The following is a 13,576-nucleotide window of genomic DNA, read 5'->3' on the forward strand; positions in this document are numbered from 1 at the left end:
ATGTCTTTAGCTTTCTATATCTTTTTGGATTATTTCAGATTTACAGATTTGCAGAGTACAATTACTTAAACAAATGGTATGACAAATTGTACGGCCTCTGATCTATAGACAAATACACCTCAAAAAAAAACTGTACTGATTTATATGACCACTAACAATTTATGAGTCTACCAATTTGACAACATATTCTGGAGCAATATTATCATTAAAAAGCATTTGCCAATGTTATGGTTGAAAAGGCCTCCTTAAATTTCGTTTTGATTTAAACTTTAAATTACCTGTAAGTTGAGCATTTCATGTGCTGAGTTTTAAAGCAAGGGGGTTGAGACACTGGGAAGTTCCCTGATTTGACCAGCAGTCTGATTATATTTCTTTTCTCTTTTCTTTTTTCTTTCTTTCTTTCTTTTTAGCCTGGTTATATTTCTGTTCGATCTGTCCAACCCCTAATTCTGGGCATTAGTTGCTTCCTCTGTACTTCTTGTAGCTGTTCTGTTTTAACATGGAATTCTATTTTTATAGGACAAACAGAACTGAGCAGAAAACATGCTGTTTGGAGTTTACTTCCCCTAAGAGGAGCCTGCTGTTGAGAATACAAAGTCGTGTTTGACAACAGGTGAACAAAAAGTAAGCAGAGGGAAGAGATGGTAGAGAGGCCCCTGTGCCCACCCACACCTTTGGCTGTTCGGTTACAGAAGCCAATGCACTCTGTTTTTTTTAATATAAGCCCATTTGCATCAGGTTTTCTTTCAATTGCAATCAAATGATGCAACTGATACTTCTTCTACAAAATGCATTTAAAAATAAATTTATTTTGTCCTATGCTCCTGGCCAAAGCAGTTCCCAATTGCTATCTTCTTATCCAATTAATCAATAAATATATATTAGGCCCTTGTTATATGGTCAAAGGCCACAAAGTTTAAGCAAGTTCCTTGTGCCACAATCTAACTAGAATCCATTGTCTCTGTATTTTCCTCTCCCAGGGAATATATCTCTATTTACCTAGATAAGTTTTGATGCAAGAATTGGTTGGTTATTGACCTCCTGTTCTCAGTTCCAAGCCTACCTTCCTCTATTGTGTTCTGCCAGGCTCGGGCTGGACTTCAGCAAACTGCATTTACCAGCTTGCCTTGCCGGCTGGCTTCCTATAAAGTTCAAGTTGGGAGGCCCTAGGGGATGGGAATGGGGGAGGCAGAGAATTCTTCCTGTTTCCAGCTCCTGCATTTGTCCCTTCTGTCAGCAGCCCACAGCAGAAAGTTAGCTGCCGTTTGCAGCTCTAATATTTGGATTTCTTTGGTATCTACCTTTCACTCTTTCTGCCTTCTAATATCTTTATAACCAATCCCTAATATTAAATCCACTCCACTTTCCTGACTGGACCCTGGCTGGTACAGGACTGGATACCAGGAGTGGTCCTAGGAAGCAGACCACACCCTGGATGCTGGGGGTGATTTGCTTTGAACTCAGAGCCGAACTCTTTGCCAATGGAAAATGGGAACTGGTAATCTCGGGCAGGCTATGGCATTGTGATTCATTGCATTACAGTCTATCCGTGCTAGGTCTGAGCTTCCCTTGGGAGAAGTCTCTCCTTTCCTATTTGATGACACCGGCCTTCCTTTGCTTGAAAACCTGTAACAAGCACAGATAAGACAGCTGTCCTGCATGGGGATCCCTATCCTTTTTAAACCCCACTGCTCTCAGCTCTCATGGTCTTTGGGCTTTTATTTAGAGTCAGATACCAGCATATTCAGGGGGAGAAGGGCAGAGGCTGGCTCTGGAGGGAAAGGCTTTACTCCAAAAGAATCACAAGATTTTGTTAAATTTATACTAGAAGAAACCTCATTAATATACACTGAGTTGGACTCTAAGGGTATCAGACCCAAGGAAAACAGAATACAGCATTGGGTTGGGGCCAAATTTAGGTAGCCCTGATATGATACACTTTCCATGGGTTTTTGGACTTAATGCTATGGTAGATTGTTACAGCAATAGTCCCCAGGAAATTATATATATACCATTTTTGTAGATCAGGCCCTCACGTAAGTCTCTCCCACATTGATTTTGGCCTCGCTATCTGACTTGCTTCGGCCAATGAGACATTAGCAAATGTGATGCAAACAGAAACCTGAAAACTACTTGCACATTGGGGTTGGACCTCTTTTTGCTCTTTTGGACCAGCTTCCACACTGGTCCAAAAAGCACGGATAGACCTGCTGAAGGTACATGGCTCAGCCCATGGCCAGCACCAACTCCAAGACATGTGAGTGAGGCCACCTAAGACCAGCATCCTCCAAGCCATCTGTCAACTGATAGCAAATGCGTGAGTGAGCCCAGCTGATGCCCTATAAAGCAGAAATGAGTTGCCCCCGCTGAACCCAGCCTAAGTTGCTAACATACACAATCATAAAAGCATAAGTGAGAAATATAAGCCATAAGTTTTGTTATACAGTGAAAGCAAGCTGAAATAAATGTATGAGTTTGAGCAGCTGGGAGTGGTCTGTTTACTTAGTTTGACTGAAACCTGTGCTCAACAGCGGCATTGAGTTGATAGAATTTCTGTGGAATAACGTACAGGAAGGATCCTAAAGGTTTAAGGAGTTAGGAATAATGGAGTAATTTATCATGTGTAAACTGTGCATCTTTCCTCACCTTGAAAGGGCCCAAGGAATATTCCCTTCACTAAAGCATTGAGAAATGCATTAGAGAGGGAGCCCCAGCCACCTTGGACACTTCCAGGGGGCTGTTTTCTGCAGGCCAAGGGTGCTGGGAGGAATGCCCCTGAGATGGGCTTCCTGATTTCAGTGGAGAGGATAAGATTCCAGAATAGCAATCAGAATTCTTTACTTGTAGGAAATCTTCAGTGGTGGTGGGTCCTAAGAATTCAGTGGATGGCCAGCCTACCAAAGCATTACTTGATCTATATAATAGAAATCTGACTTGAGTTTTCACAACTGAGAATCATAGCTTCTTCCCCAGTTCTCAGAAAGTATCCTACAACAATGCCACGAATACTGTAGATCTACTTTGAAGCCATCCCCAAAGGGACTTGAGGTCATTTATGAAGGTGTCTGTGCACTGGGGGAAATGGAAATACCCAGGCTTTTCAGGGATTCCTAAACACCCTTCTGAAATTATACTAATCCTTAGGAAGCCTAAATGTCACTGTAGTCCATAGTCAAAATATGGGCTTATAATGGTCAGGGGATGAAGAGAGTTTGGGCCCAATCCCTGCTCTTTATGATCTGTGACTCATGCATCCATTAAAAAATGATAATTAGGAGGACTAGTCAGCCACATAGGTGGGAGCCCGTGGTACGATGATAAATTTGAAAAAAAGGATAGAAAATCACAACTATGGCTGAAATCGTATACATGTCTGGACAAGGACCAAAAGCCAACAGCAAAAATGAAAATACTTGTGTTGAGATGATGAGATCATAGGTGATTTTTGTTTGTTCGGTCTTTCTCAATTCCTCAAACTCTCCCAAATGCTATTTTTGCTTCCTTTGTAAAAGGTACTTTTTTTTTTTTAAGACACAGAACTCATCCAGCTCTTTTGTTTTTAAGGATTGCCATTACATGCTTTTTAGCCATTCATATTATGGTCATAAAAAGTAAGAATGTTACGTGTAGCCATTCTCTTCCATATTAGGATGAGCCTTAGAGCTGATTGTGCATGAGGCCTCTATCCCACCCAACACGCTGCAGCATTGACAAAATCCTGCTCCCTCCTTGCTCTCCGGGAGCTCACAGTCTAAGGATACACAACACAATAACATGTGTTCCAATCCTCATGGATCCAAATCCAGAGAGAAAACCCACTGACCTAGGACTCTGCTGTGCTCGACAATAGCTGAACTTCAAACTTCATAGCTGCAGCACACAGACCAAATTTAACAGGATTAATGAGTTGTCGCTGCATGCAGTTACCCTTCCCCTCGACACCCACAGAAGGGGACTCCACATCAAAGGCCTTGACTCGCATCGCTGTATCCCAGACATGGACCGAGCACTGAAAGGTGGAGTTTAAAGTCAGAGAGAGGGCCAGGAAAGGAGCCTTCGTTTGGGGCTTTGACCATTATGGGTACCCATCTGAAATCTTTGTAGGTACAGCACATTAGCATGCCAAATTTTTTAAATATATGCCATTGGTTTCTGAGGTTAAAAAAAATAGCATTTTTAAAAGGGAAGATGTAGTTTTAAAAAATCATTTAATATGGGGCCATCACAGGTTAAAACAAATGCTTGGTGATTTAGATCTCACAAAAATACTCAACGGCCTTTCTCCACAATTTGGAGTTGTCCACTGTGTACTTAAATGCTTTCTGTTAATTAAAATAACTCAGATTCTTTCAAGATTCCACTAAGCCATATGATATGCCAATTATGGCTCAACTTTGTTTAAAGCTCTGTGAGTTCATGGCCTCAACAGGCTTTTCCAGAATCCAGAAGAAACTGCAGATAAAAATAACTGTATTGGCAACTGGTCCATTTCTGTAACTGAAAATTTCCACTCATCTCTGCTTCTGGAAATCACTTTGGAAAAGTAGGGGGGGAAATTCCCTTGTTTTCAGTCTGGCAGCAAGAAGGAGCCTCAGAACACATCGGGGTCTAGGATCCGGGGGGTCATTTTCTAAAGTGCTATAGTGCTTGTTTAGAGTCACAGGCTGCAGGGGTGAGCGCCTGGATCGACGGGGGCGCGTGGGGGGCTGCCTGGCCTCCCTGAGCACACGTGGCCGGGTGCTGCCTCTCTTTTGTTCAGAGTCCAGAAGCTTCTGGAGGATGTCCCATCAGGTCACCCCAGCTCCTGAAACCACAGGTTCAAATCTGAGGAGAGAAGTCCACAAATAGGAAAGTCAGTTTTCTGATTAGTAAGTATATAAGCTCTCAAAAATCAGATTGGAGTGAGGAAGTGCTAAAGGGGAAAAGCTCATGCATCCGAGGGCAGCATAGGTCCTAACCTTTGTCTGCACCCCTCGACCACTGCCCTGGGTCTGCGTCTTCAGCCTATCTCTCCAGACCTATTGCAAGAGCCTTGTTCCCTCCATTCTCTGGCCGGCAGCCAGCTCGGTTCAGTTCATGGGGCTCCCCTATTCAAAACCTTTGCTAGTTCCCCATTGTACCAGACATTTTCGTTGTTTCCTGCAGACTCATTCTCCTCTCTGCTCTACCCCGCTCAGGTCCCAGGAGGATGACACTGGACAGCTCATCGGGCTCTCTTTTCCCTAGCTTCCATTCCCTGCTTTTCTCTCAGGCTAGAGGATAAAGAAGATAGTAATGGGCAACACCGTGAGGTTGGGGTGTGCATGCTTCAGCAACCTCCCAGACAGGTTGCAGACTGGCTTTATCCTTGTGGGTGGCCCTCTCCTACTATTTCTCACCAGCCTCGTGGTAACTCCTTCTTCCCCCTTCCCCTTCAGGCCTCGGGCTGGTCAACTCTTCCCTGTTCTTGCTAGCTCCAGGGTGCTCTACTTCCCCCACTGGTCTCCCCTAACCTTGCTTCTGTATTTGTAACTAATACAGCGTGCCTTAACGTGTAAGTGTGCCTCAGTCACCCCTCCTGAGTGTGCCTCTTGCTTTCTGCTGAGACCTGACTGAGGCACCCATGCCCGAGGAGTAAAATCTAACCCCCTTTGCCTGGAACTCCTGGCTCATAGGATGGCCCCCAATGGTCTTTCCTCTTATCTCCCACCTGGCTCTTCCCAGGCTAGGAGCCCATGCCTTTTCCCACGGATGCCCGTGTCTCCCTGCCTCTGTCTTTCCCCCCTGGTCTCTTCTATCTAGAATAGTCTGTTCTTTCCATTCTTTGCCTGGTTCAAATGTTACCTCCTCCATAGAAAACTTCCCTCTTCCCTGATGATCCCCAGCCTAAAGTGACATTTTCCCCATCTCTGAACTCTCATGTAGTATTTGTACTTCTTGTAAAGCCATAGAATACTATAAAAAAATACACTGACTTCTGGCAGAATTAAAAACTCACGAGCCCAGGTGAATGAGGCTGTTAGAGTCTCCTCCTCCAACGCCCACCTCCCTCCCTGGAACAGCTTGGGCTCTGCGTGGGAGGAAGCTGGACGTGGGGCGGGCGTTTCCGGGGATTCCGAGGATACGTAAAGAAGGTGGGCTTTGGGATAAAGTGATAGTTTGAGAGCTACATGATTTTCCGAATATGTTCCAAGAAGCATGTGCATACCTTAGAGGCCTTTGCAGGGACCTATGGTAGCTGTTTATATCCCTCACTCTACTGTTTTAATCTGCTTTTGTGAGATAATAGAAAATATATGTACTGGTCTCTGCCCCGGGCTCCCGGCACAGAATTCCTAAAATCCTTGTAATTTCCTACTAGATAAGAGCACTAGGAACATCTTTTGTTCTAATGTTTGGCCTTTGACTTCACTTCCTGACAGAGTTCCCAAATCCCTTGAAATTTCCTGGATGATAGCACTGTCTTTAGTTGTAAAGAGGTGACTCTTGGTGAGCTCCTGGATGGGGCTGGTCACCAGAAAGACCAAGCTATGATTAGAAGCTTGGGATTTTCAGCCCCACCCCCTCTTGTGGGAGGGCTCGGTCCCACAAGACTGCCCTCCCCACCCCCACCCCCCATTCTCCAGGGCGGGGAGAAGAGCTAAAGATGGAGTTAATGATTGGTTATGCTTATGTGATAAAGCCTCCATAACAATCCCTAAAGTAGGCCTTCCGAGAGCTTCTGCATTGGTGAGCACATGCTGGGGCTGGGAGAGTGACGCATGCATAGAGCATGGATGCCCACACACCTTGCCCTATGCATTTCTTCCATCTGGATGTTCGTCTGCATCATTTGTCATAACCTTTTATAATAGATTGCTAAACAGTAAGTAAACTGTTTTCCTGAGCTCTGTGGACTGCTCTAGCAAATTCATCGAACCCAAGGAGGGGATGGTGGGAACCTCAGATTTATAGCTGATTGGTCAGAAGCACAGGTGACCACCTGGACTCGCCAACGGCATCTGAAGTGGGGGGTGGAGGGTGGGGAGGGCAGTCTTGTGGGACCGAGCCCTTAATGGGTGGGATCTCATCCTATTTCCAGGTAGATAATGTCAGAATTGAGTTAAATCACAGGACACCAAGTGGGTGTTGCAGAGAATTTCCTGGTGGAGAACAAACCCCATGGATTCATGTTAGAGGTGTGTATGCAGTAGTGGGAGTAAAGGAGACACACAGGAGGACTAAGGTTTCCCCCACTCATTACATACAGGTATTCCATCTAATATTTCCTTTATGAAAAGGTTATCATGGGAAAAGAAAGAAAAGATTGGCAACCACTGAAGAGAAAAGGGGAACGAGGCACCTGTGCCATGGTGGATGGGGATGCTGTGGTCAGTTCTCAGGTGGAAGTTCCTACGGGGAAGACAAGAGTCTCACACAACAAAAGAAAACAACAAAAACACAGACATCTGATCAATTGCTAGAGAGTATATAGAAATCTGGCTTCTTTAATTTTAGCCCAAATTATGCCAAATGAGAACAGTTTTTTGAATACCTTATCTCCAAATACTTGATTGTGAGAATCTTGGAGTACTAATGCTGTGCTTCATTCATCCTTACAATTCCTACACAGCCTACCTGAGAATCATGCAAATAGCAGACAGGATGTGTTTCAGAGGGAATGAGAGAATGAATAGCACTATACTGGGAATCACAAGACCTTTCATTTTTCTGTCGTTATTTCATTCAAGAAAGTCACTTAACACCCCTTAGCCCAAATCTTGCCATCTGTAAAATGAGGAAGTCAGGTTATGTGGTTTGTAACTGCTAACAAACCAGGTCATGATTATCCTAGTCATAACTCTTTTTTAAAGGAAGTATGATATATATCTATGGTATCAGAATTGACTCCTGAAGCTACAATGGTTGACAGCTTGGTTGCCTGCATGAGAGCAAGAAGCCATGGGCCCAGACCTGATCTCTTAGATCCTTGGAGTATGTATCCACTCCTTCTAGGTTCACTGGGTTAGGAACCTCTGAAAGGCAACTAAGACATTGGTACATGTCCTTGAAAGAGGACTCCCTAGAGCTGATGAGGACCCAATGGAGAGTTCTATACAATGCGTTTGATATGCTGGGATACGAAAGAGGTGATATATAGAATGAGAGATGAGGATAGAGAGATCATTCTTCATCTAACAAGCACTGCTGGGTACTTAAAAATGATACACTGGGACATTTAAAAATGTATTCAAGTACCAAGAAAATTCAGGAAACATAAAAGAAGCAAACAGTACAAGCTTCCAACATATAAAGACAATGGTTATGAGCACTCAAATATTTTTACTTCACTTCTTTGGGAGAAAGGGTTGTGGTGGTATACTAAAAACATTTTTTTAAATAGAGCATTAATGATATGGTAAGTATATATTTGTATCTTACCCTTCTTTTCTTTTTGTTATATTGAAAGCATTTCCCCATGTTATCATTTCTCAGAAACAGAATTGTAAATGGGAGTACATGCTGCACTGAGTAGAGGTTCCAGTTTTTCCCTGTTGTATCAGTCAGGATGAGACTTGATTATGCTGCAGTAACAAACAATCCCCAAATCTCTATATGATAAACAAAAGTTTATTCCATGTCCACTGAGGGTCAGCAAGGGGCTCTGTTATCTGTAGTTACTCAGAGACCCAGGCTGAGGAAGCAATCAGTACCTCAAATGTTGCTGGTTACCACGCATGGAAAAAGAGAATACAGCAAAGCACAAGCTAGCCCTTATATCTTCTACCCAGAAATAACACACATCACTTATGCTTATATTTAGTCGACCAAAGCAAATCACATGACCACACCTAACCACAAACTAACTGTAGGGAAGTCCAATCCTATCACATACAGAAAAGCAAGAGATCCAGGAACTCTGTGAAATTGCACTAATGACCACCACATCCCCCATGGAGAAAAATGGCAATGAGCTATCTCTTCGGCCACACTGAGTTTGATCTGAGTCTTTTGATTTTATTATATTAAAGTGAAGGAGTTGAAGGCCCATCTCAGGAGACTGAGAAGTCTGGATTTGCACAAGAATAAGAACAGCAACACCTCTCCCAGAGTTGCCTAGAAAGTTTGAGGCAGAGCCCTAGAGTGGAAAACCCAGCCCTACATAGCTGTCACTTGAGCTTCTGAGTCCTGCTGGGAACTCCCACGTGAACTGGGTCTCATGTCAGTCTCTGGTCAATGAAGCAAAACCACCAAGCTCTTCCCTTCTTAGCGGGAAGGGAGAATATTTATCTGAGCAGAAGTCTCGTCAGACACGTGTGACGGAAATGCTCAGGGCCAAGTCCCAAGACTCTGTGCACTAGGTAAATGTGACTAAGAGCAGGGGGGCCAGGATGCCAGCTGCGCAGCCTGCGACCTGACCCTGTCTCCACGTAGGTGGTTTGGGGGTGAGGCAGAGCTGGGACGGTAGAGCATGGGTGTGGGAGAGAGAGAGCCCTGAGGGCCCTGAGCTGGCTGGACCCCAGTGGGGCTCTGTCCTCGGACTTGGGAGCTGGGGGTAGTGTTAGAACATTGAGAGCAAGACCAAGTACATTCAGTGAGACAGAAGGCACAGAGCCATGGAGAACTTCTGGGTCAGGGACCAGCACACAGTTTCTGTAGGGCCGGATTATAAAATATTTCGACTTTATGGGGTATACGGTCTCTGCCGCAGTCACTCAACTCGGCTGGGAAGGGGTGTGAAAGTTGGGGGACAATAAGGAATCATTGAGCATGGCTGTGCTTCAGGAAAATTTTGTTTACAAAAACAGGAGGCGATTTGGCTCTCTGGCTGTAGCTCACCCACTCCTTTTGAGCTGACACATATCAATGGAGAGCAGACGTTCACTTGGTCGACCATCATTTCATAGGTACTGAAAGTATAACACATCCTAAGATGTGAGAGGCTTTGAAAGGAAGAAGAAGACACTGCACCTGCTTTCTAGAAATGTATAACTCGGTCCTCTGGGAACAGCAGATCCTGCTCGCTGTAAGCTATTACATAGCATAAATGTTACAATTAATATACTTCTTTTTTTAAGATTTTATTTATTTATTTGAGAGAGAGCAGAAAGAGCACAAGCAGGGGGAGGGGCAGGGGGAGGGGCAGAGGGAGAAGTAGACTCCCCGCTGAGCAGGGGGACCGATGTGGGGCTCGATCCCAGGACTTTGGGATCATGACCTGAGCAAAAGGTAGACGCTTAACCAACTGAGCCACCCAGGCGTCCCTATACTTACTTTCTTTTAATAAATATATGACATATAGAACATTAATGTTTGTAAAATGGTCCTCCGAACCTAATTTTATTATACCCAATACCTGTTTTCTCAGGATAAGAAAAAAACAGCTTAACAGTAAATGACAAATTGGGGGGAAATTTATAAAACATATAGCGGGTAATGGGTTACTATTAACTCTAAGTGGAGACATAAGTAAAAAGATGGACAAAAGATGCATAGACAGTTCCCAAAAGAAGGTAAAACCTATACATTTATGAAGATGTTTTATCTCACTAATAACTTTAAAATGCAAATTAAAATAATAATGATGGGGGGGCGCCTGGGTGGCTCAGTTGGTTAAGCGACTGCCTTCGGCTCAGGTCATGATCCTGGAGTCCCGGGATCGAGTCCCGCATCGGGCTCCCTGCTCAGCAGGGAGTCTGCTTGTCCCTCTGATCCTCTCCCCTCTCATGTGCTCTCTCTCTCTCATTCTCTCTGTCTCAAATAAATAAATAAAATCTTTAAAAAAAAAAATAATAATAATAATGATGGGGGCACCTGCGTGGCACAGTCGGGGGGTTGAGTGTCCGTCTCTTGATTTTGGCTCAGGTCATGATCTCAGGGTTGTGAGATCAAGCCCTGCATTGGGCTCTGTGCTGGGCATGGAGCCTGCTTAAGATTCTCTCTCTCTCTCTCCACCCTTCCCCCTACCCCCCAGCTCACACTCTCTCTCACTAAAAGAAAGAAAGAAAAGAGAAAGTGAGAAAGATGTATAGTTCTTAATTTTTAAATTAGCAAAATTTAAAAACAGTAACATTCAGCATTGGGACAGATGTAATGATAAAACTAGCTCTTTCATATATTGCTAGTACAAATTGGTACAACTTTTTAGAGGGCAATTCAGCAATACATTTTGAGAGTCCTAAAAATGCCTATAGGTTTACCCCAGTAATTCTGCATCTTAGATTTTACCCATGGTAATGATCAGAGCTGCACACAGAGATTTATGTATAAGGCTATTAACTGTGATAAAAACATAAAACGACTCTGTGAGGTAGACATGAAATGTTCAGCAATAGGGAATTAGTAAGATAAATCCCAGTCCATGTGTACAATAAAATATGAGAGCCATTAATTATATTTTTAGCACATAAGTAATACTAATGACATAAAATTAAGTTAAAAAACTATATCAAGCTATGCATGTTATAATTTAATTTTATAAAATTTAAATACAGAAAAATGTTAGAAATTAAAGCAATATTAAGTATTAACCACGGTAATCTGTGTGCAGTGGATTATAAATTATTTTTATTTCCTTTATCCTTTTTTATTTTTCATTTTTGCTCAGAAAAAATGATGTAACTTAAGAATGTTCTAAAAGTTGTATAAGTTATTTATTTTTGAGCTGGCCAACAACTAAAATTAAGCAAGATTTGTTTTTTAGTAGTGAGACAAATTCGGTCAAAATCAGTTATCTTTTACATTTACTGCAGAATAAACTACAAGAAGCACAGACAAATGGACAGTAAGACAGACAAATCATTTCCAAACCCTTCAGTTTAATTTTATCAGGGAATTTTGGTGACAGTGTTGTTCTTCTCCCTCCATATTTACTCAGCCATTCATTATTTCAAAACATATCAAGTGCAGGATGCTGATACCACACACATCCTTTTGTTGCTGAAAGAGGCAGTGAGCTGAGCAGAAAACCGTAAATAGTGAGTCTGCATGCACATCTGGGGTGGCAGGTTCATGGCTGAATGGGTTTTAGACAGAGCCCTGGCCTCTCGGACAAATCTGTGACCAGATAATAGACAGTCACATACTTCTAGTTTTTTCAGGCTCAGGGAAGTCTGAGGAATTCATTTGCTCCAGCCAAAACTGCCCCCCTCACGTCTTGGTGCCTATGATGATTAATTTTCTGTGTCAATTTGGCTAAACTATTGTACCCAGTTAGTCTAGATGTTGCTGTGAAGGTATTTTGTAGATGTGATGAACGCTTGCCATCAGGTGACTTTACATAAAGCAGATTACCTTCTAGAATGTGGGTGGGTCTCATTCAGTCATTGAAGAGCAACAACTGAGGTTTCCCAGAGGAGAAGCAATTCTACCTCAGACTGTAATATAGAAATCCCACCTGAGTTCCCAGCCCGCTGGCCTACTCTACGGATTTTGGATTCCATATTTCAAGTCTTAGCTGAACTTCCAGCCTGTGAGCCTGCCCTACAGATTTCACACTTGCCAGTCTCTGAGTGGTTCTGTGGTTCTATTCCCTGGAGAAGGCTGAAGTACCCCTCCCTCAGCGACAGGTATCAAGTTCTCTTAGCTACCCAAACAGGGAGCCCCAGGCCCATCCTCTTGCCATTCCCCAAATCACTATTTCCATGTCCTGCTCCCTCTTCTTCCTGGGGGATAGTCTCCAAAATGCTAAATTAGTTCTCCATAAAGAGTTAACAACTGGTGAGTAACTTTCTAGGGAGGAACTTAAAAAAAAAAATCTACTGAAATCTAACACTTTGGTATTTGTCTTGACAAAATCATAAAACATTATGCTAAGTAAAAATGAGCCATTTTTTCTTTTAATATTCCACCACCATTGATCATTGTCAATTTCTACATTTGAATCAATCCGCAAATAACTTTGAATGCAAATGGAACACGTAGAACATAATGTGTCAGCATTATCTAAGTGTTAAAATACGTATGTACATGACAAAGATAAACAGAAACAGAGATAAACACAAAACTGTTTTTTGAAAAAGAGCATCTATTTCATGTTTGGCAAATATATGGCCAAGATCTATGACTTCTCCCCATCCCCCACCCAAAGCAGATATCATTCATCAATCACCACACTCCCTGCCTACAAATGGTCTCCCAAACCATCCTCATCTCTGCCCTAGCCACCTCCTGAACCTGACAGGGGGCCTGTTTGCCCTTCTGCTTTTGGTCCAACCTTCTAGGTTTACAGGTGACAAAACTGAAGCCCAGAAAGGGGGTAGATCTTACCTAAAATCGTATAGCTAGTTCACAGAAAAAGTTGAATCTAAATCTCTTGAATTTTAATCATGACCTCTTTTTTATAAAAATAAATATTTTAGGCATACAACAAAGTATAAAAATAATATCAACATCTGCATACCCATCCCCAGAATATCAACATCTGTGTATCCACCACCCAGAATAATATCATCAACATTTGTGTGCCCACCACCCAGAATAATATCAACATCTGCATACCCACAACCCAAAATAATATCAACATCTGTGTGCCCACCACCCAGAATATCAACATCTGCATGCCCAACCCCCAGGATAATATCAACATGTGCATACCAACCCCCCAGAACAATATCAA

The 13,576-nt window shown here is 42.9% G+C and overlaps 2 protein-coding genes across 3 annotated transcripts in view; both read right to left on the minus strand.

Moving 5' to 3' along the window:
• The window catches only part of RIC1 (RIC1 partner of RAB6A GEF complex), a 347,665-nt gene that overhangs the window by 218,637 nt on the left and 115,452 nt on the right, over nt 1-13,576 (minus strand). The window lies entirely within an intron of this gene.
• The window catches only part of PDCD1LG2 (programmed cell death 1 ligand 2), a 63,934-nt gene continuing 54,549 nt past the window's right edge, over nt 4,192-13,576 (minus strand). The window contains exon 7 of the mRNA XM_036084146.2: nt 4,192-4,824. Within this exon, the coding sequence (XP_035940039.2) occupies nt 4,819-4,824 (6 nt within the window). The 3' untranslated portion in view covers nt 4,192-4,818. The remainder of the gene's footprint in view (nt 4,825-13,576) is intronic.

This window comes from Halichoerus grypus, chromosome 14 (assembly GCF_964656455.1).
Source record: "Halichoerus grypus chromosome 14, mHalGry1.hap1.1, whole genome shotgun sequence".
In the NCBI taxonomy this organism is placed as follows: Eukaryota; Metazoa; Chordata; class Mammalia; order Carnivora; family Phocidae; genus Halichoerus; species Halichoerus grypus.